The 27,009-nt window shown below is 45.4% G+C and overlaps 2 protein-coding genes across 5 annotated transcripts in view; both read left to right on the forward strand.

Moving 5' to 3' along the window:
* The window catches only part of BIN3 (bridging integrator 3), a 126,176-nt gene that overhangs the window by 54,338 nt on the left and 44,829 nt on the right, over positions 1–27,009 (forward strand). For all 4 annotated transcript variants that reach the window (XM_080982623.1, XM_080982625.1, XM_080982626.1 and 1 more), the window contains 2 exons: positions 19,413–19,453; positions 23,888–23,949. In XM_080982623.1, the coding sequence (XP_080838749.1) occupies positions 19,413–19,453; positions 23,888–23,949 (103 nt within the window). The remainder of the gene's footprint in view (positions 1–19,412; positions 19,454–23,887; positions 23,950–27,009) is intronic.
* Positions 6,831–27,009, forward strand: part of LOC308464205 (uncharacterized protein) — a gene marked incomplete at its 3' end in the record, with an annotated part of 365,536 nt that continues 345,357 nt past the window's right edge. Inside the window, exon 1 of the mRNA XM_080983326.1 lies at positions 6,831–8,015. The remainder of the gene's footprint in view (positions 8,016–27,009) is intronic.

Below are 27,009 nucleotides of genomic sequence, written 5' to 3' on the forward strand. Positions count from 1 at the left end.
AAGCAGGCCGTGAGCTGTCGTTGGGTTTACAGGATTAAGGCCACAGCGTCTGGAGAACCACAGTACAAGGCGAGGCTTGTAGCCAGAGGGTTCACGCAGAGAAGGGGGCTGCATTACACCAAGGTGTATGCTTCTACTTCCTGGAGTGAGACTCTGCGCGTGCTTTTAGCAGTAGCTGCTCAAAGAGGGCACCAAATGCACCACTTTGATGTGGATGTGGCTTATTTGAACTCGGATCTGAAGGAGGATCTGTACATGTTACCTCCTCCAGGGTTTGAGGGCAATGAGCCAGGTGTTGTGTGGAAGCTGCACAAGTCAATTTATGGTTTGAAACAGTCAGCCAGAAATTGGAACATGTGCCTGAATGAAGCTCTGGAAAGTTTGGGTTTCCAGAAGAGTCTTGCAGACAGTTGCCTGTACCTGAAGGGGTCAGGAGAGACACAGGAGGCATTTTTGGTGTTCGTAGATGATATTCTGTACGTGGCACAGACAAGTAGACAGGTGCAAGGTTTTGCCAAAGAGCTTGGTAAGAAGTTTAAGCTCAAAAACCTTGGTCCCGTTCAAGTTTATCTAGGCGTTAGGATAGACAGGTCTGAGAACGGGAGTTTCTTGCTCAGTCAGAAAAGCAAGATTGAGCAGTTGCTTGAGAAGTTCCGGATGTCTGACTGTGCAGGGGTCAGAACGCCCATGGAGACCAACTTCGTGAAGGACAGTCAGCTTGGGGAGTTTTCTGAGTTCCAAAACCCTGAGGTGTTTCAGTCAGCGCTAGGGAGTCTGTTGTATCTCTCTCAGTGGAGCAGACCAGACATAGCATTTGCTGTGAATCTGCTCAGCAGGGAGGCTACAAAGCCCAGTGTGAATGCCTGGCAAGGCATCAAGAGAGTGTTGAGGTATTTGCAGGATACCAAAGAGTTTTGCCTCACGTCAGCTGAAGGTGACGCACGGCTTACGTGCTGGAGTGACAGCGATTGGGCATCTCTTGGGAACAGGAAGTCTGTGTCTGGGCTGGTGGTAAAGTTCGGGGAATCCCTGGTTGGGTGAAAGTCCCGGAAGCACAGTCTTATTGCACTTTCTTCCACTGAGGCTGAGTTCAGTGCGTTGTCGGATTTGTGCAGGGAGTTGGACTTCTACCGGTGCTTGATCCAAGAGATCTGTGGGGATTGTTACTTGCCCATAACTGTTTGGGGAGACAATCAACCTTGTCTTAGGTTGGCAGAATCTGGACAGTTCAAGTCCAGAACCAAGCATTTGGACATACGTTTCCAGAATGTATGTCAGAGTGTCCAAGCAGGTTGGATACGACTCAAGTATTGTTCAAGCCGGGAGAACCTAGCTGATGGGTTTACCAAACCCTTGACCTTCCAGTGACATGGGGAGTTCTGTGAAGGGTTGTGTTTGGGGTGAGTTATACTCACAGTTTTCCCTGTGGATCCCTGAGGATGCGAGACGAGAGGGGGTGTGAGGAGAATCAGAACTTACAGGGTTAAACAGTTCTGTGTGACGTTTCACATTCTGAGGCGTGGTTTGGTTCACATACGGGAATCTTTCTTTGTGTGTGAGTTTCCTTTCGTTTTTGGCTGAGAGACGAAAGAATGTCCGCTCTCTCGCCGGGCTGATTTATGATGTTTTTCTTCTCATTAAAGGCTGTTAGAGATTAGCAAGAAGCCTGCGTTCAGTCTGATTTATTATCCACACACAAGGCAACACTTTCTACCGCTGCAGAACTCTGCAAAGAGTTCAAGTTTTTCCTATCGGCACAAGCGTCCATCAGCACAGGGGAAGTGTGCCGGGCGCCATCTTATCTCAGCAGTACAACCAATCGGTGATGATAATCTGCAATTATAAGTATAAACAAAACAGCCGAGCACTTCTGCCCAATAACTCTCTGGAAGATTGGCATCATGCAGCAAGGTTTTCAAGCCTTGAAGCATAGTTTGGTTTGTGCTTTCACAAAGTCCATTCATCCAAGGAGACCGTGGACTTGTAAGGTCATGTTGAATTCCTTTCTGAGTCAGAAAAGCTTCAAACTGCTGAGAAGTGAATTCTCCCCCTCGATCTGTAAACAAACATTTCACCTGTTTATCATGCACATTTTTCAACCAAGCACAGAATTCCTTGAACCTAGGAAACGCTTCTGATTTCTGCTTGAGATTGAACACATCAATATGCCTGGAAAATGAATCATTGAGAACCATGAAGTACCTGGCTCCACCTAAAGAGGGTGTTAGTGGACCAACAAGATCAGCATGCACTACCTGGTATGGTTCTGTAGCTTGTCTGCTAGCCACCTTACCTTTTGCAGCCATTTTAACCTTGTTTGCTGCGCATGCCTTACACTTCATGTGGTACCTGCAGGGTTTAGTAGTCATACCTTCAACTAAGGCAGGCATTTTGGAAACTGCCTCGAAGTTTAAATTACCAAATTTCCTGTGATAATCATGAATACATCCTGCATGCAAAACCTTGTTAGTATCCGCAATACAACAAGTTTCATCTTGCACAACATCAACAGAATCATCATAATGCAATACAAATAAATGAACAACATTATCAGCATGCAATACAAAGTCATCTTTCTTGGTGATGGTGCACTTCCTCTTCTTGAAGGAAGCATCTATGTTCTGTTCAGTCAGCTGCGAGATGCTCAGTAGGTTGTGTGCAGCATCTGAAACAAAAAGAACGTTGCGTATCGATGCATCCAAACTGTGAAGAACAACCGTTCTGTGGCCTTGACTGGAGATCGTATAGTCATCCGCTTGGTGAATCGCACCTTCCTGCGGAGTAAAGGACACGAACAGGTGTTTGTCCCGACAGACGTGCCGGGTCGCTTCCGAGTCGACAATGAAGAAAGATCTAGACATCTTCTAGACCTTTGGAGTGAAGCGTGAGACCATGGCCTTGTGTTGCGTTGCCCTGAACATCGGACCTTTGCCTTTTCCACGTGTTGAGCTTTCGCTGCGCTGCTCTGTTGCCTTGGCATTGGGATGTTTGCAGTCCCTCTTCACGTGGCCTAGACATCCACACGAGTAGCATTTCACTGCCTCCAAAGCTTTGGCACCATCTTGTGGTTGCACTGCATTCTGGGATGACGTCTGTGAGGAGTCCTTCTTAGTGATACAGCTAGCACTACTCCGATCCGCTTCATTCAACACCACAGCAGTAACATGCGCTACCGTTAGCTGAGCAGTAGGTAAAACAGCAAGCTGGCTGGCAATCGCTTCCCAACTTGAACCCAAAGAACGTAGAATCATGAAGGAATACACAGCCTCTGGAAAGGTGATTCCACGCTGTTGCAACTCATGCCTGAGATTCTGCATTTCCATGAGGTGAGCATGTACATCTGCTCCATCAGCAAGTGCCATATCTTGCAACTTGGCATAAAAGAACAAAGAAGCTCCCGCCTCTGTTCTTAAATGTGACTGTTGGAGACTGCCCCACATCTCTCTGGCTGAGGCCTTGTCACGCAAAAGGCATAACTCTTCAGGAGACACGATAAGCGTCAGAGTTCCCCTTGCTTTGGAATCCTTAGCCTACCATTCTTCGGTCACTGGAGCTGGGGGGCGTCTGTTATCACATTAAGCAGACCCTCTTTTCTTAGCAGAGCTTCTGCATACTGCACCCAGTTTTGATAATTCCCTTTTGTGAGCTTTGGAATTCCCAACGCAAATTCAAGAGCCTTCTGTTACTCTTGGACTAGCCATCTCTGTGCCTTTAAAGCAAGCTGCATCTGTTTACCAGCAGCTGCATTCCAAAAGCACCCTTCTTGAGGCTTTTGCTTTCTCCTGCCGCTGCCGGTAAGTGCTTTGGCTAGAAGTTCAAAGTCCACCCTTAATTCCATTAATTAGGGACTGGCAGGCTTCCCGGGGCTTGAGCACATACCTCTCATCAATCTTCTTGACACACAGAGAAGATAAGCTGCATTCCGTTCTTCTGGGCCCATAACCAAAAATGTCGGGATCTCTGCTCGGCCAAGCTGATAAAGCTCATCTTCCTCCGGCCGAGTCCTTCGGAATCGCCTCCAACATGATTAACGACCTGAGCAGAGAATCAAAGCAGCATGCGGAAGTGATGAGATTTATGGCTACATTTCAAAGCTTTATTTTCTAAGCTACGCAGACAGAAATCATCCTCTCTCTATGAAAGCAGAGAGCAACCGAACAACAAAGGAACAGGAAACCAGTACATCACATCCGTCTCCCGTCTCACGTGAGACTTCCAACAGTATGGAATGTGTGGAATGTAAACAGAGTCTTGTGACTCCAAAGCACTGCTCAGTGGCAACACACAGAAACTAACAGGAAGGCTAATCCGTGCAGGCTTTCTGGGAACTGCGGTGGTAGCCTGGAATATCAGTTTTACTGTGCTTTCACATTCCAGATGTTGGCCTCCGGAGAATGTTTCAGGAAGTGGGAAGGTGATGCATCTCTGGATCTGAATCCACTGTTGATCAGAGAGGAAAGTGGTTTGTTGGAGAGGCTTTCCCACTTGCAAATGTAGATCAGAAACACATGCACTTTTAGGCAGCTGTGGGGTTGCTAAAGGAGACCAGCTGCCAACTGAACTCTCCAGAGCAATCTGACGTCTAGTGTGGGGAGAATGAGAGACTTGGCTCACCAGGCTTCTTCAGATTGGTGGGGAGAAACCCTTCTGATACAAATATGGTTTTGTAGCAGTTGTTTTAGAAGATGATTGTATTCATCTGGAGGAGATGTTAGTCATACTTCAGTGCTTGCTGCCAGGAAGGGCAAAGTGTCAACAGTAGTTCAGTACTTCATGGTCAGAGTAAACTATACTGTACGATATACTGGGCAGTGAGCTGAATTGATTTGATTTCTAGCCCTTCAGATGCATCACAGTGTTGCATTCCCCTTAACCTGGCCAAATCCAATTCCAGACAGACTAATCTCTTCTTCCTCTGAATAGAGCGGCTGTCGCTTAGGCAGAGCAGGGTTCTCAGTGCCGCTGTGCTGTGCTGCTTGTCATGAATCAGTCTGCTGGGAGTGAATTTGGTGTGCATCTTTACCTGTGGAGTCTCAATGGGAAGCATCTGAGCATTTGTTTTGTAAACACTCCTGGAAGCAGCTTCCTCTGCAGTGGTTTCCCAACTGTGTTCTGGGGCACCCTGGTGTTCCTGGGAAGCTTATCAAGAGTTTCTTACAATGAAAAGATCAGTCTGAAAGACAGCTTGCAAATCTCTACTTCACTTCCCCTGCAATGCATAGCTGTGGGAGAGCTCTGGCTATGTTCAGGTGTATGCAGGGCAATAATGAGGTCACATAGGCCTGATCTGCACTGCACATTACCCAGGCATTCCTGGAACTTGCCTTGGAATATGGAAATGGTTCCCTGCAGATGAGAAGTTCAGAAAACAGCTGTTCTTATGTGTCACATACAATGTTATCAGTAGAAAGTCTTCAGACTGCATTTTTTTTCTGTGGGGAAAAATTGTTACGAGCAGTGCATTGTTCCATAAAATTAGTAAGAAGAAATGATGAACATGGTAAGAGTCAAATTAGACCAATAACAATGGATACAATAACAGTCAAATCCTAAATTTATGTGTATAGGCATACTAACATGCTAAACCTAGCATGTTAAATGTTAATAATGCAACTACCTTGCTTTGAAAAGCTTGTCTGGGTCTGGCCAGTTATCTGGGAGACCTTCTAGGGGCCACGCCTGAGAGCCAGTGCAGTGCAGTGATGACCCAAGGACCTGGGAGGTCAGTGTCAAAGTCACATCACAGCCATGAAGCTTGCTGGATGACCCTGGGCCAATTTCTGACTCTTAGCCTAACCTACCTCACAGGGTTGGTATGAGGATAAAATGGGGAGGAGGAGAACTATGAGGGCCACCTGGAGCGCATTGTTGGAAAGATGGAGTATGGAAATTAATAATAAAAAGTATACCGCCTTGGATTCCACAATGGAAGAAAAGTGCTCTATAATTGTAAGGCATTCCCATTACAATCTAAACAATGTAAGAGAACTATAAGCTCCATCTGGTTGCTGTAGTCCTAATTTACAGTTTTAAATTGCAAACATTGCAGTAAAATTCACAAGTATTACAGTAAAGATAAAGTAAAGCTTTGAATTAGTTTTAAATGTTATCTTCAAACAACAGCAAATGCACATTTTTTGTCCTAATTGGTTATTTAGGTTCAGCTGCTTTTGACAATTGGGGGAAAGTCTTTTTCAGATATTTATACAGCATATAAAATTATTACAGCATTTAAAAAATGTTTGTTCACTAAATACAAGTCTGGTGTGCCAAATCAATGGCTACCTTTATGTTTACTGGCAAACTTAAAAGTGCTGCTTTTTTTTTGTAACCCAAGGGCTGCCTTCTTCCATTTGCCTGTTCACAAAGGTCCTAATCATAGAATCATAGAGTTGGAAAGGGACCCAGAGGATCATCTAGTCCAACCTGAATATGCAGTTATCCCATACAGGGATTGAACCTTGGCACTATCAGCCTTGTCCTGGATGTGCCTATCCAGAAGTTAGAGGAACGTCATCTGGAGAGAGAAAATTTTACATGGTGGCATTCTGCCTTTGAAGTGCCCTTCCAGACTCTCTGATTAGTCAATCAACCTTTATTATGGTCCAGAGACCCAACAAATGTGGAGGAAGCTTTCTTGAAATGTGCGCGGACCATACTGAACAAAATTGAATCAGGTGAACTTGACCCGGAGAGGATGGGCTCTGGCATCCAGTACGGGGACGCCTCCCTGTGACAGCTGCGGCAACCGCGAGGGACCCAAACACAGACCCGAAAGCAATGCAACTGTTAGAGCCGGTGCCAGAGCATGCCTGGAAACTGCCTCTCTGATTAGTATAGTCACTCTTATTGTTTTAGACAACTAGTAAAACACATTTTGTTTGCTGTGCTCTTATCACCAGTCCGTCAACCTACTAACTTTATTATTTTGCTGCTGCTGCTGTCTTCATTTGCACCATTTTTTTCCTGGATTTCAGTTATTCTACTGAATAATTCTACTGCCTTGGGTACTTACACAGAAAGGCGGGATAAAAAATATTTTAAATAAATTAATGAGGATATCTCTGTAGGCACCTTCAAACATCAATCTAGCTTTCCCCCAGTTTTAGGCATGCTAATTCAATTTGCTCTTGGTCAGAAGCTAAGTGGCACCTAATTGCAGACAGTTTGCATGGCAGATGCCAGAAATCCAAGTACGGAAGGCCACATGTGGGAAGTGGCAATGTTGGCACAACAAATCCAGCGCCACATCTTAATTTGCCTGGAACAGCTTTCTGTATTGTGCACTGAAATGCAGAAGTGGGAGTTCGGGAACCTCCTGTGCGGACATGCCTGAACAGCAGCTTGGATGGGATTATAACTCTATTTCAAGCTGCATTGCAGGCCCAGCTACATGAAAGGCATCTAACTCACCCTGTGGTGATGTCATGCTCTTCAGTGGGGACTGGGTTATTGGAGTCGGCAGATGCTTGAAAAGGAAGGAGCTGCTTACTCCTCCACTTTGTGCCAAAAGACCTTTATGCCTGGGGAAGAGCCTCCCACCTGCTGCCAGGTGGGCTTTGCAGAAATGGTCCCCATTTTCTGAGCCTTGACAAGGAAGTGAGGGAATCCTGCATTGAAAAACACCCTTCAAATGGCAGAAAGAAAGATTCTGTGTAGTCTATGCCAGAATAAGAGAGGCAGCAGGGCCACAGATCCAGGAGCTGATGTAGAGTAAGCAACACACTACTCTGATTCAGTTCTGAGATGACATTGATTTTATAAGAAGCAGGAGTAAGCTAACCAATATGTGCACTGGGATCTCACTCTAGATTGTTGCCACCACTTATGTAGGTCCAGACAGAAGCATGCACGCACACTCCTGAAACTTCTTAAAGCAGAAATTGCTGTCTAAGCCAACCACCCAGTCTCCTAAATAAGTAGATTAGAATCCTGTTCAGGTATATAGAGCACGTGAAGAGGGGTAGAGAGGACAAGCAGGCTAGCTCTAGCCCTGGATACCAGCACAAGCTCTGGTCACCCATCCTTGCCGCTGACGGCTCAGTGCTTGTCTGAAGAGTTGCCTGCCTGCAGAGGCCTCCTTCAGGCCAACAGAGTTAGCCTGCTTGTTCTCAACTCCCCTCTCCATGCACTGGGTGCCTGAATGGGGTTTAGAACTGAGCGAGTTGAGGTGAATGTGAGTTTTACTTCAAAAAGAATATTATAGAGCTGGAAAAGGGCAACCAAAATGATCAAGGGGTTGGAGTGACTCTCCTATGGAGAAAGGTTCCAACATTTGGAACTTTTTAGTTTAGAGAAAAGGCGAGTAAGAGGTGACGTGATAGAAGTGTGTAAAATGAGAGGGGCCGCTAGGGGCGCCTTGGAAGATGGCCGACAATACCATCTATCCAGCCTGCACGAGGTAATTAGAGGCTGATTATGGGGAGTAAATCAGTCTCCCTCGTCTTCCCTGGGTTTTGGGGAGATGCTGCCTTGCCTGCTGTTGCCATAAATCACCCCCGAGTTCGGTAGAAGGAAGGGGTGAGAGGCACTGGGCGGAAAGCCCTCAGGCAGGCTCTGGAACTCTCCGACGCTGCTTCCAAGAGCGAAACTGGTTGCGTTGCTTAAGAGTAAAAAAATTTGGAGAAGTAAACGCACATGCTTCAAGCGAGGTCAGGAGTGTTTTATCTGCTAAATAATTCCACAACTGAGATGATGAAGATTGGACGGAAGGAACAGAGATAACACCAAAGAATCACAGACATATTGGTATGAGGAACGGAACGGAAAGGGGACTTTTCAGCCATTGTGAGAACAGGATGCTGGACTAGATTACGGTTACCAGACATCCCTGGTTCCCGGAGACAGTCCCCAGATTCACCAATCTGTCCTCGGAATGTCCCCGGATTTTAATTAATGTCCTCGGATTTATGCCTGGGGACTTCCGGTGAGGCAACATGGTGGGCGCCATGGCAGCGAGCAGCACCGGAGGTCCCGGCCATGTCAAAGTTCCAGCCAGCCAATTCACTGGCTGGGGGCGGGGCTGTTTAAACTTCCTCGATCAACGCCCTGCGCGCCCGAGTTGGGGGGGAGCGAGGTGCTGAGGCGGTGAAGAAGAGGAGGAGAAGCGTAGAAAAGAGCTGTGCTGCGTTGTGACAGAGAGCAAGAGATGGAGCGCAGCGATGCCTTCTCACGGGAACAAAGAGGTGCGATAGCGAAGGCTGGGGGGGAACGGGGGGGGAGTCGGGCTGGCTCCTTTGCTTTCTCTCCTTCCTCTCCCTCCAACGGCCACTGCGGAGATGGTGAGTTTAATGGGGGGCGAGGAAGGCGCTGAGGCGCCCCTTGTCCCCGGCGGTGCCACGCTGCCTTCCCGCAGGGGGTGGGGGTTGAAACATTCTCAGGAGATGGAGCCTCCTTCCCTCCGCGCCTCCTTCAACACCAGCAGCCTCTCTTGTGAGGAGGGCTGTGTGCGAGTTCACTGTTTCTCCACCTCTGGTAACGAGACACCGCCGCCGCCAGCTGAATCTCCATAGAGACTGCACTCGCCCTCCAGGGGTCTCCCGGTTATGGGAAGCCGGTGCCTTGTGTGTGTGTTTTTTAATGCGTGTTTTCCCAAGACCAGCGAGCGCCTTTGCTCGATCTCTCTCCCCTACCACCACCAACCTCTTTTTTTGGCATTTGTGTGTTTATAGATGGGCTTCTCCACCTGCCTTGTGTCATGGTGTGCGCCCGACAACTTTGGGGTCCCCCCCTAAAATAATGTCAAGAACTCCAGGCAACCCTTTCCTAAAATAATAAAGCTTGAATTTTTTATTTTTTTTTAAGTCCCCGGATTCCTTGAAAACAGTCTGGTAACCGTAGACTAGATGGGCCATTGGCCTGATCCAGCAGCTCTTCTTATATCCTTATGTATTTTATTTCATAGAATCATAGAATCATAGAGTTGGAAGAGACCACAAGGGCCATCAAGTCCAACCCCCTGCCAAGCAGGAAACATCATCAGAGCACTCCTGACATATGGTTGTCAAGCCTCTGCTTAAAGACCTCCAAAGAAGGAGACTCCACCACACTCCTTGGCAGCAAATTCCACTGTCGAACAGCTCTTACTGTCAGGAAGTTCTTCCTAATGTTTAGGTGGAATCTTCTTTCTTGTAGTTTGGATCCATTGCTCCGTGTCCGCTTCTCTGGAGCAGCAGAAAACAACCTTTCTCCCTCCTCTATGTGACATCCTTTGATATATTTGAACATGGCTATCATATCACCCCTTAACCTCCTCTTCTCCAGGCTAAACATGCCCAGCTCCCTTAGCCGTTCCTCATAAGGCATCGTTTCCAGGCCTTTGACCATTTTGGTTGCCCTCCTCTGGACACGTTCCAGTTTGTCAGTGTCCTTCTTGAACTGTGGTGCCCAGAACTGGACACAGTACTCCAGGTGAGGTCTGATCAGAGCAGAATACAGTGGCACTATTACTTCCCTTGATCTAGATGCTATACTCCTATTGATGAGGCCCAGAATTGCATTGGCTTTTTTAGCTGCCGCGTCACACTGTTGGCTCATGTCAAGTTTGTGGTCAACCAAGACTCCTAGATCCTTTTCACATGTACTGCTCTCAAGCCAGGTGTCACCCATCTTGTATTTGTGCCTCTCATTTTTTTTGCCCAAGTGCAATACTTTACATTTCTCCCTGTTAAAATTCATCTTCTTTGTTTTGGCCCAGTTCTCTAATCTGTCAAGGTCGTTTTGTAGTGTGATCCTGTCCTCTGGGGTGTTAGCCACCCCTCCCAGTTTGGTGTCATCTGCAAATTTGATCAGGATGCCCTTGAGTCCATCATCCAAGTCGTTGATAAAGATGTTGAATAAGACCGGGCCCAAGACAGAACCCTGTGGCACCCCACTAGTCACTCTTCTCCAGGATGAAGAGGAACCATTGATGAGCACCCTTTGGGTTCGGTCAGTCTGCCAGTTACAAATCCACTGAGTGGTAGCATAGTCAAGACCGCATTTTACCAGCTTCTTTACAAGAATATCATGGGGCACCTTGTCAAATGCCTTGCTGAAATCAAGGTAGGCTACATCCACTGCGTTCCCTTCATCTACCAGGCTTGTAATTCTGTCAAAAAACGAGATCCGGTTAGTCTGACATGACTTATTTTTCAGAAATCCATGCTGACTATTGGTGATCACAGCATTCCTTTCTAGGTGCTCACAGACTGTTTGCTTAATGATCTGCTCCAGAATCTTCCCTGGTATTGATGTCAGACTGACTGGGTGGTAATTATTTGGGTCCTCTCTTTTCCCCTTTTTGAAAATAGGGACAACATTTGCCCTCCTCCAGTCTGCCGGGACTTCGCCTGTTCTCCAGGAATTCTCAAAGATGACTGCCAGTGGTTCTGAGATCACATCTGCCAGTGCTTTTAATACTCTTGGGTGCAGTTCATGTGGCCCTGGAGACTTGAATACATCTAAACTAGCCAAGTATTCTTGTACTATCTCCTTAGTTATTCTGGGCTGTGTTTCCTCTGCTGAATCATTTGCTCCAAATTCTTCAGGTTGGGCATTGTTTTCTTTATCGGAGAAGACTGAGGCAAAGAAGGCATTGAGGAGTTCAGCCCTTTCTGTGTCCCCTGTTTCTGTGTCCCCTTTCTGTGTCCCCTGGATATGGAACAACTGATTGGTTCAAAATTGGGAAAGGAGTGTGACAAGGCTGTATATTGTCTCCCTGCTTATTTAACTTATATGCAGAATTCATCATGCGAAAGGCTGGGCTGGATGAATACCTAGCCGGAATTAAGATTGCTGGAAGAAATATCAACAACCTCAGATATGCAGATGACACAACCTTGATGGCAGAAAGTGAGGAGGAATTAAAGAACCTTTTAATGAGGGTAAAAGAGGAGAGCGCAAAATATGGTCTGAAGCTCAACATCAAAAAAACGAAGATCATGGCCACTGGTCCCATCATCTCCTATCGAATAGAAGGGGAAGAAATGGAGGCAGTGAGAGATTTTACTTTCTTGGGCTCCATGATCCCTGCAGATGGTGAGAGCAGTCACAAAATTAAAAGACGCCTGCTTCTTGGGAGAAAAGCAATGACAAACCTAGACAGCATCTTAAAAAGCAGAGACATCACCTTGCCAACAAAGGTCCGTATAGTTAAAGCTACGGTTTTCCCAGTAGTGATGTATGGAAGTGAGAGCTGGCTCATAAAGAAGGCTGATCGCCAAAGAATTGATGCTTTTGAATTATGGTGCTGGAGGAGACTCTTGAGAGTCCCATGGACTGCAAGAAGATCAAACCTATCCATTCTGAAGGAAATCAGTCCTGAGTGCTCACTGGAAGGACAGATCCTGAAGCTGAGGCTCCAGTACTTTGGCCACCTCATGAGAAGAGAAGACTCCCTGGAAAAGACCCTGATGTTGGGAAAGATGGAGGCACAAGGAGAAAGGGATGACAGAGGACAAGATGGCTGGACAGTGTTCTCGAAGCTACCAGCATGAGTTTGACCAAACTGCGGGAGGCAGTGGAAGACAGGAGTGCCTGGCGTGCTCTGGTTCATGGGGTCACGAAGAGTCGGACACGGTTAAACGACTAAACAACAACAAGTTCTAATGGTGCACAATTGAGCACCATATACAAGCAATGTGCAATGTATTTGGCTTCAAACAGTTTGAGGGCTGCAGGTATATATTGTCCGCCTTTTGTCCTAAAATACCTGAGTATAGAATTTATGCTTCTCTGGGCATTCCCTGCAACATAATCCCAGTGGGCTTTTCTGCTTCCCGAAGAATGAAGGGTTATACCCAAATATTTGAAGCAGGTGACCTGATGAATGTTATGGCCATTGATGTACCATGAGCAAGGTTTGGGCCTTTTGGCAAAGACCATGATTTTGGTTTTTTGGTAATTTAGTTCTAGTTTGCTCTCCTTGCAGCATGCTGCCAGTGTTTTTATGGCTCTTTTAAGGCTTGTAGGAGTTCTTGAGAGGATTGCTGTGGAACCTTGAGTTGCGTACCGTCCTCCTTACGAATACTTCGGGTAACGAGCTCCGCTAACCTGGAAGTAGATGCGAACTTTGCCCCAGGATGCGAGAGGAAGTCGTGTGGCGCAGCAGCAGTGGGAGGCCCCATTAGCAAAAGCGTGCCTCATGTTAAGAACGGACCTCCGGAACGAATTAAGTTCATAACCGGAGGTACCACTGTAAAGCAGTACCGGGATAAGAGTAGCTTGTAAAACCAGCTGCTGTGTAGACAAGGCTGCAACTATCCCCGGCCTTGAGTGGGGGCTTGAACTTGGAAGTGCAAGTTCCGTGCCCTGCATCCACTTAGTTCTTTTCTGGTGCAGCCGCCTCCACCACCATGTTTCTCCCCCACTTGGAGTGCGACAGGTGAATGCAGGCAGAATGTGGGGGAGCGTGGGCTGGGTCTGGCCAGGCGCTGATCACTGCGAGATTGCCTGCCTGCCTGCCTGCTTCAGTCTTCAGATGTCGGGTGTTGCAGTATGTCTGAAATCTAAATGGTAGTTAATCATAACTATGGTCTGAAACAAGCATGGTTTTGAAGTTGACTTGTTTTAGACAAACTGGCTAAGATAAACCACATTTTATTAGGTTAAGATGATAACTAAAATCTGTAGTTAATAAAAAATGAAAATGAAAGCTTCCAATCTACCACTTGCAGTTCCGTCAGAGGAGGAAAGTGGAAAAGGAGCATTCGGAACTGAGATATGCCTAGGCTCATTCTCACTGTAATAAATAATGACATTATTGTAACGTCTGAATGCTACCAATATAAGTTAGCTCTTTTAGAGTGCGCAAAGTATTTACTACTTCTTTAGTATGTTTTAAGTACATAACAACATGATTGGGTTATGGCCTCCCCCATGTTGCCGCCACATCTATTCATTTACCGTATTTTTCGCCCTATAGGATGCACTTTTTCCCCCTCCAAAAATGAAGGGGAAATGTGTGTGCGTCCTATGGGGCGAATACAGGCTTTCGCTGAAGCCTGGAGAGCCCCACCGCCAGCCCCACAAGCTTGGGGGACAGCGGGGAGGCAGAACGCTGCCATCCCGCTGTCCCCCGACTTTGTTAGAGGGCTGGCGGGGGGGAGAAGCCTGCTCCTCCCCGTTGCCAGCCCCGCAAACTCCCCCTCCCCCTCCCCCAGCCCCACAAACTTCCCCCTCCCCCAGCCCCGCAAGCTCCCAGAGCGATGCTGAAGCTGTCCCGTTCTGGGGGCTGGGGGAGGGGGAAGCTCGGGCTTCCCCCGCCCCAGCCCCGCGCCTGGGGGGGGGGAATAAATCTGGCTTTTTTTCAGCCGGAGCTGTGCTCCAGCTCCTCTCAGGTGGCAGGCGGCATTGCGGGCTGGCTTCCTGCCCCTGCCCCGCTCCTTCTGCCCCTGCTGCCAGCAGTTGCCAGGGCGGGAAAGGAGAAGTGGATGGGAGGCTGAGGGTGGGGAGAGGTCAGTGCAAGTCCGAGCCTCCAGGACACAGAGCCCAATCGCGGCCCCCAGGAGGCCATGTGACGGCCCAGCTGTGTGTGTCATCTTTGACCAGAAGCGTGTCTCTGGTTTGGGCTCAGGCAGTGGCAGCAGTGCTGGGGGGGTTGCACTGTTCTCCCTGCTCCTGCCTTCCTTCTTTTTTCCCTTGGGCACCTCATTCCGCTTTCTTGCCGGCCTCTCTCTCTCTCTCTCTCTGTGTGTGTGTGTGTGTGTGAGAGAGAGAGAGAGAGAGAGAGAGAGAGCGTGCGTGCGCAGTGCGAGTGCAACAGCCTTCCTGCCCCAGAAGAGCTTGCGGTGGGTGGGAAGTGAGGAGGGAGCTCTGGCACCTTTTTCTTCTTCAAATAATAGCACCTCTTCCAGGTATTATTGGACTCCCTAACCTCTCCCATCTTCCCTGACTATACTGACTGGGGCAGAGGTCAGCAACCTTTTTCAGCCTCAGACCATGTGGTGGGCTGGACTATATTTTAATAATAATAATAATAATAATAATAAATAATGAACGAATTCCTATGCCCCACAAATAACCCAGAGGTGCATTTTAAATAAAAGGACACATTCTACTAATGTAAAAACATGCTGATTCCTGGACCATCCACTGGCCGGATTGAGAAGGCGATTGGGCCGGATCCGGCCCCCGGGCCTTAGGTTGCCTACCCCTGGATTGGGGCAACCTTGGGAGGGCCACATGGTAGATATTGGTAGTATTTCCATCTTTCTCTCCATGTGCTGCCCTGTTCTGTGATGCCTTCACTTTACTCACAACCTAAGAACACAGGAAACTGCCTTTTATCGTCAGGTCTGCCTGTTTGTGCATCTCGTCCAATGCTGTCTGTTATTCTGGCTCTCAATAGGCTCTCATCACACACTACCGGAATCCTTTTAGCTAGAACAAACTATTTTATTCTCTCTGTGTGTGCACATGTGTGAAAGAATAGAAAAAGGTGATTGAACTGGTTAAAAAAACAAAAACCTTAGAAATTTGCCTGTGTGAAAATAAAGACACTTGCATAGACTTCACATCAGGCCCAGGTGTTTCTTGCTTCTGTAAGATATGAATTTTTGTGTGATAAGTTTTTTGCAGGGTCTCTTGAGTTGATCGCCAGTGTGGACGCCTGTATCACCCTGCCTTCTAAGGCAACCAGGACAGTTCACACATGGGCATATAAATAGAAGCAACAATTCAGCAGCTATTTTTTACCACCGGAACACCCATAGAAATTTAGGGAGGCTCTTTTTGTGCTTGTTACCTGACCTGAAGGCATCAGCTGCTGTGGATTTTGGCAAGCCTGCAGCACAGGCAGCGGCAGTGCAAACATCCTACGCACTGTTCCAGCCCCAATTCCTAGGAAGTCCATTTTTGGCAGTGGGCAAACTTTTTTGCTTGTACATAATTTTTCCACTAATGGCAGTAGTTTTGTAGTAGTGCACACAGAATAGGTACGGTTTCATGAACTGTGTATCAGCCAGCGCAGCTGAAATAGCCATCTCATTGAGATGCCTCAGGACATTCAAACTTGCAAACCAATATTCTTTTCATGGAGGTGGCCATAAAAGCAGGAGACGATTTACATCTGCAGGCCTTTGCTTTGAAATGGTGGTGGCCTTGTAGCAGTGTTAATTAGAAACCAAGTGGGGATTTTAATTTGAAGTATTCCTATTTCTTTAGTTATTGCTTGTTGCATCTGATAATTTTGGATTGTGAATGCCTGTGGCATAGTTGTGTGTGCTAGGATCCTTACTCTTTTTTCGTATTCTGGTTATAGGAGCATGCAACATTTTCCTGCTTTTCATGGCATGCTGACTTGCACTTCATTTGATCTTGTGACAATAAAACCTCCCATTCCTTTCACTTTTGTCTGTGTATAGGCAATATTTTTTACTTACCTGAGAGCAGTCTGCCACCCCCAAGCCAGTGCCCAGTCATAGCCTCTTAAGAGCATGCCATTTGCACAGTGCTTATTTCATGGACCCAGAGTGCTTGTGTAGTTCAGCTAATCTGTACAGTACCTTTTATCTATTGTATAGTACATTAATTACCTAGATAATGAATTATATCTGTTCAAAGCTTCCGCTTGTGCAGGTCCTCAGTGGTGCAGATTGTGGAGCCTTCTAGGTCCAATACAGATTTAGCACACTCTGTTAACTGTAATTTTACTTTGAAGTTTATTACATGTTTGTCCCACCCTTCTGCCAGGGAATTCAAGGTGGTATACTCATTTGGCACCTCCTAATTTTATCCTCATAGGAACCCTGTAGGTTAAAGCTGAGAAATCTTGACTAGCTCTACGTGACCCACGAAGCTTCATGGTCAGCTAATGATTCACTTGAACCTTTTGGTTCCAGTCTGACAGTAACCACTCTGCTACGTGATTGGGAGCCGGATGTGGCAGACACAGGCCTCTCCATAGAGTGCACTTTACCTTCCTTTATTACGGAAGGTACATGGCACCAGCATTGATCAAGGTTTAGGCTAGCCAAGTTTAATTCCTTGTGCAGGATTTGAAGTTTGGTAACAAGCCTTGCTTCGGAGGACATTAGGCTAGACTGCACTCTCACTTTTAAAATATAAAAACTATACAGTTCCCTGCAGAGTCTTGGGGATCTAACCTGCAAATAGATGATGTAGTAGCAGTCATTTTGGATGATGTCTTTAGGTTTGGAAAGTTTTGCTGATGGCAATATTGAGTAAAGTAGTGGGGGTAAGGAGTATTCTAGGAAATGATACTTAGAAGATGATATTCAGCACTCATTAACATTGAGATGTGGGTGGCAAATGCTGAACGAGGAAAGCACATGAAAATGCCCTAAAGACCAGAGCTGAGGTAGAAGGAATGAAAGAAAAATTGTCACTTGCATGGTTTTTGTTTTTTTAAAGGAACAAGAACTAATAGAAAGTTCAAACTACTTGATTTTTTCCAGGGTAATTTTCTGCTTTCTCCTAAGATTCCCCAGATATAAAGCATTTTCCTTTGCAAAGGAAATTGTTGGAAATTGCTCAGTTAAAATGAGCAACTCTGATTTTCCAAAATTAAAGTGGCATTTGCTTCCCATCTTAATACTTCTAATGTATTAGTTAACAGTGGCAAAGGATGTTTTGAAGCAGGAAAGGACTCTCGGTTGAGGGTCCATCCACGCTTTCCTTTGTGCCGCACTTTCTAGGCACAACTCCAGGATTTCTAGGTCCATGTCCAAGCAGGGGTTTGGGGTTTGGGGTTTTTTTTGGGGGGGGGTCCCACTCTTTTCCCTAGGAAAACCAGCTGTTTATCACTGAACTGAACTAATTGAACTAATTGAACCATCTATGCCCATTTAAACTCTGCGTGTGCAGAAATTCTTGTTTCTGTTTGTTACTGTGGTATATTTTTTGTGTTTTTGTATTGTAAACTTCCCTTTAACCTTTTGATGAAGGGTGCAACATAACACAACACAACACAACAACAACAACAACAACAACAACATGAGGTCAAAATACAGTGACTGCTGCACACTCCTCCTTCATCTTATAGCATAAGGTGGACAGTTGCCTGAACAGCTATTGACACCACTCCTCTTTGATTTGGTGAGCCAAGTCTAATGTTAGCTCTTGCGCTGTAGAATAACGTTTGTATATGGGAAACCACGTTCCAGTCCCTGTTCAGCTGTGTGTTTCAGTGGATGGATAGCCTCGGACGCATCGGAGTCTCCTTTTCCCCACAGGAGGGTTCTGAGATTAAACTAGTGCTCTGAACTCTTTGGTAGAAATGCAGGCCAAATACGCATTGCACCTTCTTTTTTGGTGAGTGGCAGTGGGGAATTGGGCCCTGTTCTTGGATTCCCCTTGCCGTCGGAAGCTATGCACTTCTGCCTCTCTTGGTCCTGGAATCCTAGTGGAAGTAGAAGAAAACAATCTTGTTATACTTCCAGTTACACTAGACTTTTTGTGCACCATCCTGACTTCATCTTGCTCTCAACGACCATTGGCCCCTAAAGCAGAAGAAACAGGTGTGCAAGAAGCCTTGTACAGTTGTGAGGCAGTTTGACAGGGGTGCATTTGAGCTGTATGATAAATGCAGTTCTGTGGTCAGCTGGCTACCTGCCTAGTTCTACTTCCTTTTTGTTTTTGTGTTTAGTTTAGGGCTTGTAGTGGTTTAAGACTGTGTGGTGTGTCTGCTATTGCCACACCTTGCAACTCAAGTGTCCAAAGTGAGCTGTAGCTTGCAAGAATGCCCTGCTAGAAGACCCTCTTTTGTGGACCTTGATTAATAAGCCAGCATTATATGAATGTGTGTTTTCTTCTGTTTAAGAAAAAGGTGATCTACTAGAGATCTTACTGTATGGACAGCCTCACAGCTGAATCATAGTGAGCAATAATTATTGAACCAAAGTGGACCCCTCACAGCTTTCCTCTGTCTGCTCTGCCAATATCTGAATTCCAGTTACTCTTTATGAGCATTTTGTGTGTGGGTTTTTTTTTTAATAATAAAAAAACTAAATATTGCTTCTAAATATGTCTTCATGAGTGGGTTATGGGGGGGGGGGAGATGTTTGTTTGAATTGCTCTGAAAATCATTCAGTACTAATTTTCCCATCATCTGATTGCTGTTGAGAATCAGAAAATAAATTCCCATGTAGGTGGGGGATTCATATAAATATTAGATATTTTGTTTTCGATTTCTAGCCGTGGTTCTGGAGATGTAAAGCCCTTTTCATGCCAACCATGGGTGATATGTTTTCTACCGATTACGGGGGGAGCCCTTAGCAAGTAAGATGCTTGAGTGGGATTTGATGTGCTTTATCTATTGCTATTTGTAGACTAGTCTATTCTTGGGCTTTACACTTGGAAAGATGGCATGCTGGCTGCATTGGGTGGAGTGGTGGTTTTTTTCTTTTTCTTTTTTTTTGTTTTAATTATACTCCAACGTTTTTAGCTGATTTGGCTTCTGTTCCTTTTCACAGGTCGAGAGAGATTTTGAACGGGAGTATGGGAAGCTGCAGCAGTAAGTGTTCTTAATTCAGCTTCTTGTGGTTCCATTCTTGGTGTATTCTCTCTCCATCCTTAAACCTTGCCTGTACTGGTTTGTTCTTTTGCTTCACCCTGGATTCCTTGTGACTGTTAGGACTGAGGGTTGTTTCTCAAACATCATGAAAGGCATGAAATAATGATTTCTGTATAGGTAATTGCACTTGAATTTGCATGTCTGTAAAGCAAGGGTGAGGACCCTACAGCCCACCAGGCCTCCCCATTTGGCCCACGTGTGGCAGCTAAAATTGCAGCTAGGCCCCAAAGAGGTTTTCAGCTGTCAGTTGATAGGTGGTGCCTGTGAAACTTGTGAAGCTGATCATGGGGGTTTCAGAGTGCAGCCCAGGGCTGTCTGCAAGCCCTGCTGATCAGTTGATTGGTGTGGTTTGAAGGGAGCCCTGCGCAACCGAAGCTCTGACAAACACTTGGTATAGGCTGCAGTAGGGAGTTGGAAATGCTTCAGGAACACCAGGGTGTAGCCTAAGGGGCAGGAGGAAGTGACTTCAGTTTAAAGCACTTCTTCCAGCATTTTAAATCCAAACTGCTTTCTTTTAAAAAAATTCCTTTCAAAATGGAGCATTTATTGTCTCCTGAGAAAGCAGTTTGTATTCAAAGTGCTTTCCCAGCACTTTGAATACAAACTGCCTTCTCTACATGGGGAAACACTCTGGTTTCAGAGCAGTTCCCCCTCTGCAAAGACTTCATAGGGGCTTCCTGGTAGTGATGATCAGCTGATTGGTGGTTACAGGAAGCCTCTTTGAATATATGCTCCCCGAATCAATCATCTAATTGGCGCTGAAAGTGTGTCTTCAAAGTCATAGAATCATAGAATCATAGAGTTGGAAGAGACCACAAGGGCCATCGAGTCCAACCCCCTGCCAAGCAGGAAACACCATCAGAGCACTCCTGACATATGGTTGTCAAGCCTCTGCTTAAAGACCTTCAAAGAAGGAGACTCCACCACACTCCTTGGCAGCAAATTCCACTGTCCAACAGCTCTTACTGTCAGGAAGTTCTTCCTAATGTTTAGGTGGAATCTTCTTTCTTGTAGTTTGGATCCATTGCTCCGTGTCCGCTTCTCTGGAGCAGCAGAAAACAACCTTTCTCCCTCCTCTGTGTGACATCCTTTGATATATTTGAACATGGCTATCATATCACCCCTTAACCTCCTCTTCTCCAGGCTAAACATGCCCAGCTCCCTTAGCCGTTCCTCATAAGGCATCGTTTCCAGGCCTTTGACCATTTTAGTTGCCCTCCTCTGGACACGTTCCAGTTTGTCAGTGTCCTTCTTGAACTGTGGTGCCCAGAACTGGACACAGTACTCCAGGTGAGGTCTGACCAGAGCAGAATACAGTGGCACTATTACTTCCCTTGATCTAGATGCTATACTCCTATTGATGCAGCCCAGCATTGCATTGGCTTTTTTAGCTGCCGCGTCACACTGTTGGCTCATGTCAAGTTTGTGGTCAACCAAGACTCCTAGATCCTTTTCACATGTACTGCTCTCAAGCCAGGTGTCCCCCATCTTGTATTTGTGCCTCTCCTTTTTTTTGCCCAAGTGCAATACTTTACATTTCTCCCTGTTAAAATTCATCTTGTTTGTTTTGGCCCAGTTCTCTAATCTGTCAAGGTCATTTTGAAGTGTGCTCCTGTCCTCTGGGGTGTTAGCCACCCCTCCCAGTTTGGTGTCATCTGCAAATTTGATCAGGATGCCCTTGAGTCCATCATCCAAGTCGTTGATAAAGATGTTGAATAAGACCGGGCCCAAGACAGAACCCTGTGGCACCCCACTAGTCACTCTTCTCCAGGATGAAGAGGAACCATTGATGAGCACCCTTTGGGTTCGGTCAGTCAGCCAGTTACAAATCCACTGAGTGGTAGCATAGTCAAAACCGCATTTTACCAGCTTCTTTACAAGAATATCACTTCACTGATCAGCTGATAGGTTGCTAGAGTAACTTCCTTTTGATAGATGCCAAATACCTGCAGCTATGATGACATCAGGTGGTGATCCTGGCAACCTTTCGAAGTTGGTCCACAGGTGGTGGGGGAGATGAGGATCTAGCGTGCTGGTCAGCCCCTATTCCCCATGCTCTGGGAAGCTACAACTCTGTACAGCTTCCTGACACCTCTATAGTGTGTTTATATTCATGCTTTATGGTTAGTTGCACACAAACATGTTAATGCCTATACAAGACAAATGCCTTCTGTGTAGGAGTTTTGTAACATGAAGCAGCTCAGGTTTCCTTTCATTTGAAGCTCTGTCTGGCTTTTGAACTTGAAATTGGCTTCCTCTTTTTGGTGAGTCACTTCACCTTGGTTGGAATTGTCTTATAATCTGTTCCTCTTGCAAATACGTTCCTCACTCCAATCTCAATTCTGCAATGAAGTGTTGCTCCCCCTCCCCGCAAAAAGAGTGATGTGCGACATCCATTTGTTTTGCTAGTAGCTGATAGCCATTTTCTTCACTTACATCACGATTGAGCAGCAAGAAGGAAATCAGCAGACCAAGGAATGATCAAATAGGGTAGATACTATTTCCTACCTGATATTTCCAAATCTGGATGTTTGCATCCAGCCCATTTGTTGTTCTCTGGTAAAAGAAAGCAGGAGTGCCTGCCTCTGTGTGTGAGGCAAAGTAGAAGCATGTTTGTATGACGCACTATTGGACTCAGGTCACATTTCACATCAAAGAGGAAAATCATTTACTGTTTCCAATGACGTGAACTTCAGGGCCCTTCCTTGTACTTTATTATTATTAAATTTATATATTGCCCTATACCTGTGGGGCTCAGGGCAGTTCACAGGGTAAAATTGCAAGATAAAATCACCAAATACATAATCAAAACAAAAACAACCCGATAATCCCCCCAAACACATTTTAAAAGGGCATTGGATGTTAATTAGCCAAAGGCCTGGTTGAAAAGGAACATTTTTGCCAGGCGCCTCAAGGTAAATAATGTAGGCTTCAGGTGAACCTTCCTGAGGAGAGCATTCCACAAACAGGGAGCCACTGGAAGAAAGGCCTCAGAAGATGATCTCAGTACAGTAGAGAGATTCAAACAATTTGAAAAAAGTGCTTCATGTGTCCCAAGTACTAGTTCATCCTTGTTGGATAGTGGAATTATAGCTTTTCCCTGTTAGACACCTTTTCCCTCTCTCAACTAAAAAACCTCCAAATACTTTTGACTCCCCCCCCCCCCATCTTATACAACCCTATACACAGAACAGCCAGTCCGTGTTTGCAAACTGAACAACAGAAGGCTGAGACAGGAAAAGAACACAAGTGTGTCGCGAAATCAAAACCCCAGGAACTGATTTCATTCCCCACCCCCAAGCATCCCGTGTTACAATTGTGAGGCTTTGGAAAGACGTTAAATTTCAGGATCTGTAATATTGGTATCAACAGATTTGGAAGATTGCTCTTTTTGAAAAGCTTGCTACAATATGTGATCAGTAAAAATGATACCCTTTTGTAACACTCTGGCATCCATTTTTTTAGTTCATTAATGCATAGGAAAATAATAGATTGATTCCTACTCAGTATCGGTCAGTGTGGTATTTTAAATTTTAGGCTATAAATGAAGGGGTGTTAAATTGGGTTTTCTTTTGTAACCAGGTTGCATGCTGAGCAGTCGGCAACAGATTGGTTCTGTAGACTCTTGGGGAGAGGGCTGTGGGGTTGAAACAAAAGTATTTGTTTGTATTTTGGGTTGTAATGACTATGATATATGCTGCATCTGAATACTTTTTGGAAAACACAGTCACGATTATAAATAATAAAAAAGAAATGTTCTCTATTAACCATCAACCTCTTCAATCTTGCCTGCTTCTCCCTGTTTTGTATTCTTACTCCAGCTTAATCCTCCAAAATTACTAGCCCCATGTTGTTGCTAGCCTGTCTCCCTTCTCATACTTACCACGGTCCTTTTTGGCCCATTGATTTATTTTTTTAAGAACACGCTTCCAGTTTCATAACATTTGCAAGCTCGGTTGCTCAGAGGTACCATATTTTCCCGTCTATAAGACATCCCCATGTATAAGACGCCCCCTATTTGGGGGACTCAGATTTAAGAACATGGGGGGCGATGGCCCAGAGTATGAGACTCCCCCTAATTTTTGACATTATTTTTAGGCGGGAAACCTAGTCTTATACACTGAAAAATACGGTAATTATTTCTTAAAACAGGTGGCCAAGCAAATTATATATTTCAAGCATTACTTCTCCTGTATCTTTCCTCCTCCGGCCATCCTTCCTTCTCTGTATTGCAGGCTTGAACTGGCCACTGCCCCACTGCTTCTCCTGAGTCATCTGTAAATTGCCCAGTAGTAAGAATTCCACACACACACACACACACACACACACACCAACAACAACAACCCCAAAACAAATCTCAATTTTCTGTTTTAGGCTGGAAGATCAAACTAAGAAACTCCAAAAGGATATGAAGAAAAGCACAGACGCAGACCTAGGTAAGATGAACGCATTAAATGGGGACTAAGCCGACAAGGATCTTTTTCTAGGGTTTTGTTGCACATACATTGTGGAGCTGTGATTCATCCATTTCTCAGTGGTCAGAATGCTTCCTTTTACAAAAATACACTTTAAACTGTGGCTTACCAATAAACCAGTGTGAATCAATAGCAAATCCATTTCATTGACCTGTATGGATACAATATTAAGGAAGTTTCTGGCTAATGCATGACTTAGCTTCATTTGGCCGGGACAGAGTGATAAGCATAGGAAGTCATGAGCATGCTGGCTGACTCTCTCTGCATCTCTCTTAACTTACTGACACAGCTGTTTGCTTCAGAAATCTCAGAGAAAAATGTCTGGCCTCCAGGTGTTTATGTACTTTTGTGCATTGGCCCCTTGTTTCAATGCTCGTGTAACTTCTTCCTCATGAACCCCATTCAAGCCCATTAACCAGTGATGCATCTAAAGCAAGGAGACCGAACAAGGTGAAGGCAGAGGCAGAGTATGGTTTGGTGGTCCACAGTGTGTTTCATCCAGTTGCGGATATTTTGCCATTGCTGCTGGTCATAGGAACAGTCACACTTCTTTGAAGTCTCTCAGCCCCACTCACCTCACAGAGTGTTTGTTGTGGGGGAGGAAGGGAAAGGAGAATGTTAGCCGCTTTGAGACTCCTTAAAAGGAGTGAAAGGCGGGATATCAAATCCAAACTCTTCTTCTTCTTCTTCTTCTTGTGATAAAGGAAATCAGAAAGGAAATCAGTAACCACCGAGTATGGTTTGGTGGTCCACAGTGTGTTTCATCCAATTGCGGATATTTTGCCATTGCTGCTGGTCATAGGAACAAAAATGAGGCTTCTCATTCCTCGGAACCCATAAACCCTTAGTACTTCTCCACCTCCAGTCTTTGGGAAATGGCCATGTGCAGAAAATAACAGTTTTTCTAAAGAATGAAACTGGGAGGGTGTTATGTGAAAAGCTGGAAATGCAGTGTTGTCAATCCCAAAGGCAGCTAATGGTCTGAAAGGCAAGTTATTAAATAAAATAAAATAAAATAAAATAAAATAAACCTTATTTAAACTATTCTCGCAACTACGCAAGAGGAATGAATCTTACTGTTTCCATTTCTACCCTCCACCCCAAGAATACAGAATTCATGTTTGCAAAGGTTAGAATTTGGATTTCTTTTTGACCTTGAATGTGCTCAGCAATGCTAAGAATGGCAGCAAACCATATAACAGGAATGGGGAAACTGTGGTCCACCAAATGTTGCTAGACATTTCTGACCATTGGCTGGGTGTGCAGGGCTGATGGGAACTGGAGTCCAGCAGCAACAACAGGGCCCATACCTGATTTAGACAAAGATGCCTCTAAGTGTGTAGAGCTTACTGTAAGGGGGAGATTACACTTGCTCTTCTCTACCTTACATTTGTACATCCCTTTAAAAGAAGGGACCTATACATACACAGCTCAAGGTGTGTAGGCCTCGTTACATGACTTTTCAGACTGCAGCTGCTTGTCTTTGGCCCTGTGTGCGCTGACCCTGTTCAAATACCCTGACATCAGACGTTGTGGGGCAGGTGGGCTAGGCGTCCAGGGCAGTTACAGTCTCCATCTCTTATAGGCGCTACGTGAAGGATGGCTCAACGGTGGCCCTCCAGATGTTGCTGGACTACAACTCCAATCATCACTGCCGATAGGGATGTTTGTAGGGGAACTACTGCCCTGCAGGCTTAAAGCCATATCTGCACACCCACACGCAGGAAGCGCAAATGGTTCAGGTCATGAAGAAACAACTCAAAACTTTTTTAGAAAATCTCCCACTAGTCCATTGTTACAGTTGCCCAGTAAGATTTTCCTTGCAGAGAATTCCTCTCTCCTCCCTTTCAGTGGGTGTTTTATATGGATCACTTCAAACCCCAAAGGATCTGTGGGAGGATTCTCTCTCCCCCGCCCCACTCCCCCTTCAGCTGTGTGGCATCATCACAAATCAGCTCAGACGCTTGCCCAGATAGCAAGAGATGATTTTGCATTTTGAGGCATGTCATCCTGAATTATGGACTGACAGTGGCTATTTCTTTGTTTTGCTTGTCCTTCCTGCTAGTGAGTGGAAACTGGGACAAATCCAAATCTGGCTGGATGCTGTTTGGCAAAACCTAATTACACATTCAAACCCTCTGGAGCATTGCTTTCTCCACCTCCCAGTAACTGTGAGAGCTGACTGTTTAGTTGGATTGAACAGTTTATATTTTCCCAGGTCTAGCATAAGTCTGGCAGTGTATTAGCTGTGCTATGTCCCATTCCTCTGTGCATCCAGTCCTTCCATTGCATTGATGGAAGGATGATTGTTTACTTGACCAGTACTGTCATGTTGGACTAGGTCAGCCTTGGGTCAGATATCCGGCTTCTGCTGCAAATAACTTGGTTACTCCAGCTGAATGTGTAGCAGCACTCCTGGCAAATACTTCATTAGCAGCACATACACAAGGGAACATCACAAGCATGGCTACAAAGTGATCAGTGACTTTGAGAAATATATTTTTGTTATCATCACCACCATCATTGTTTATTTAATTTGTTACTGCCCTGTACCCACTGGTCTCAGGGCGGTTCACAGGACAAAATCACAACACAAAAAATAAATGCTATGTTGTGTCTGCATGTGGTCTCCAAAAACCCAATGCCCTTACCCAAATTCCTTATATTTGCTAAACCAACAAGTGGCACTTGAAAACATTTCTCTTTGTAGTTCTTTCATTATTTCTCCCATTTCAATATGTCACCTTTCTTCTTTAGTTCTTAATTTCCTACTGCTTTTCTTAACTGTCTTTTTAAAATCTGTTTATTAAATTTATATCAATCTCCCTCGGGATGTTGTAAACTCTCCTTCCTTGGAGGTTTTTAAGCAGATATTGGATAGTCATCTGTCATGGACACTTCAGCTGGAATTCCTGCATTGCAGGGGGTTGCACCTTGAGGTCCCTTCCAACTCTACGATTCTATGATTCTTTGATATTATATCCTGCCCTCCCTCCACCCTACTGGATGTAGTTATAGAGA

The sequence above is a fragment of the Podarcis pityusensis genome (assembly GCF_964106645.2).
Source record: "Podarcis pityusensis genome assembly, chromosome: 15".
In the NCBI taxonomy this organism is placed as follows: domain Eukaryota; kingdom Metazoa; phylum Chordata; class Lepidosauria; order Squamata; family Lacertidae; genus Podarcis; species Podarcis pityusensis.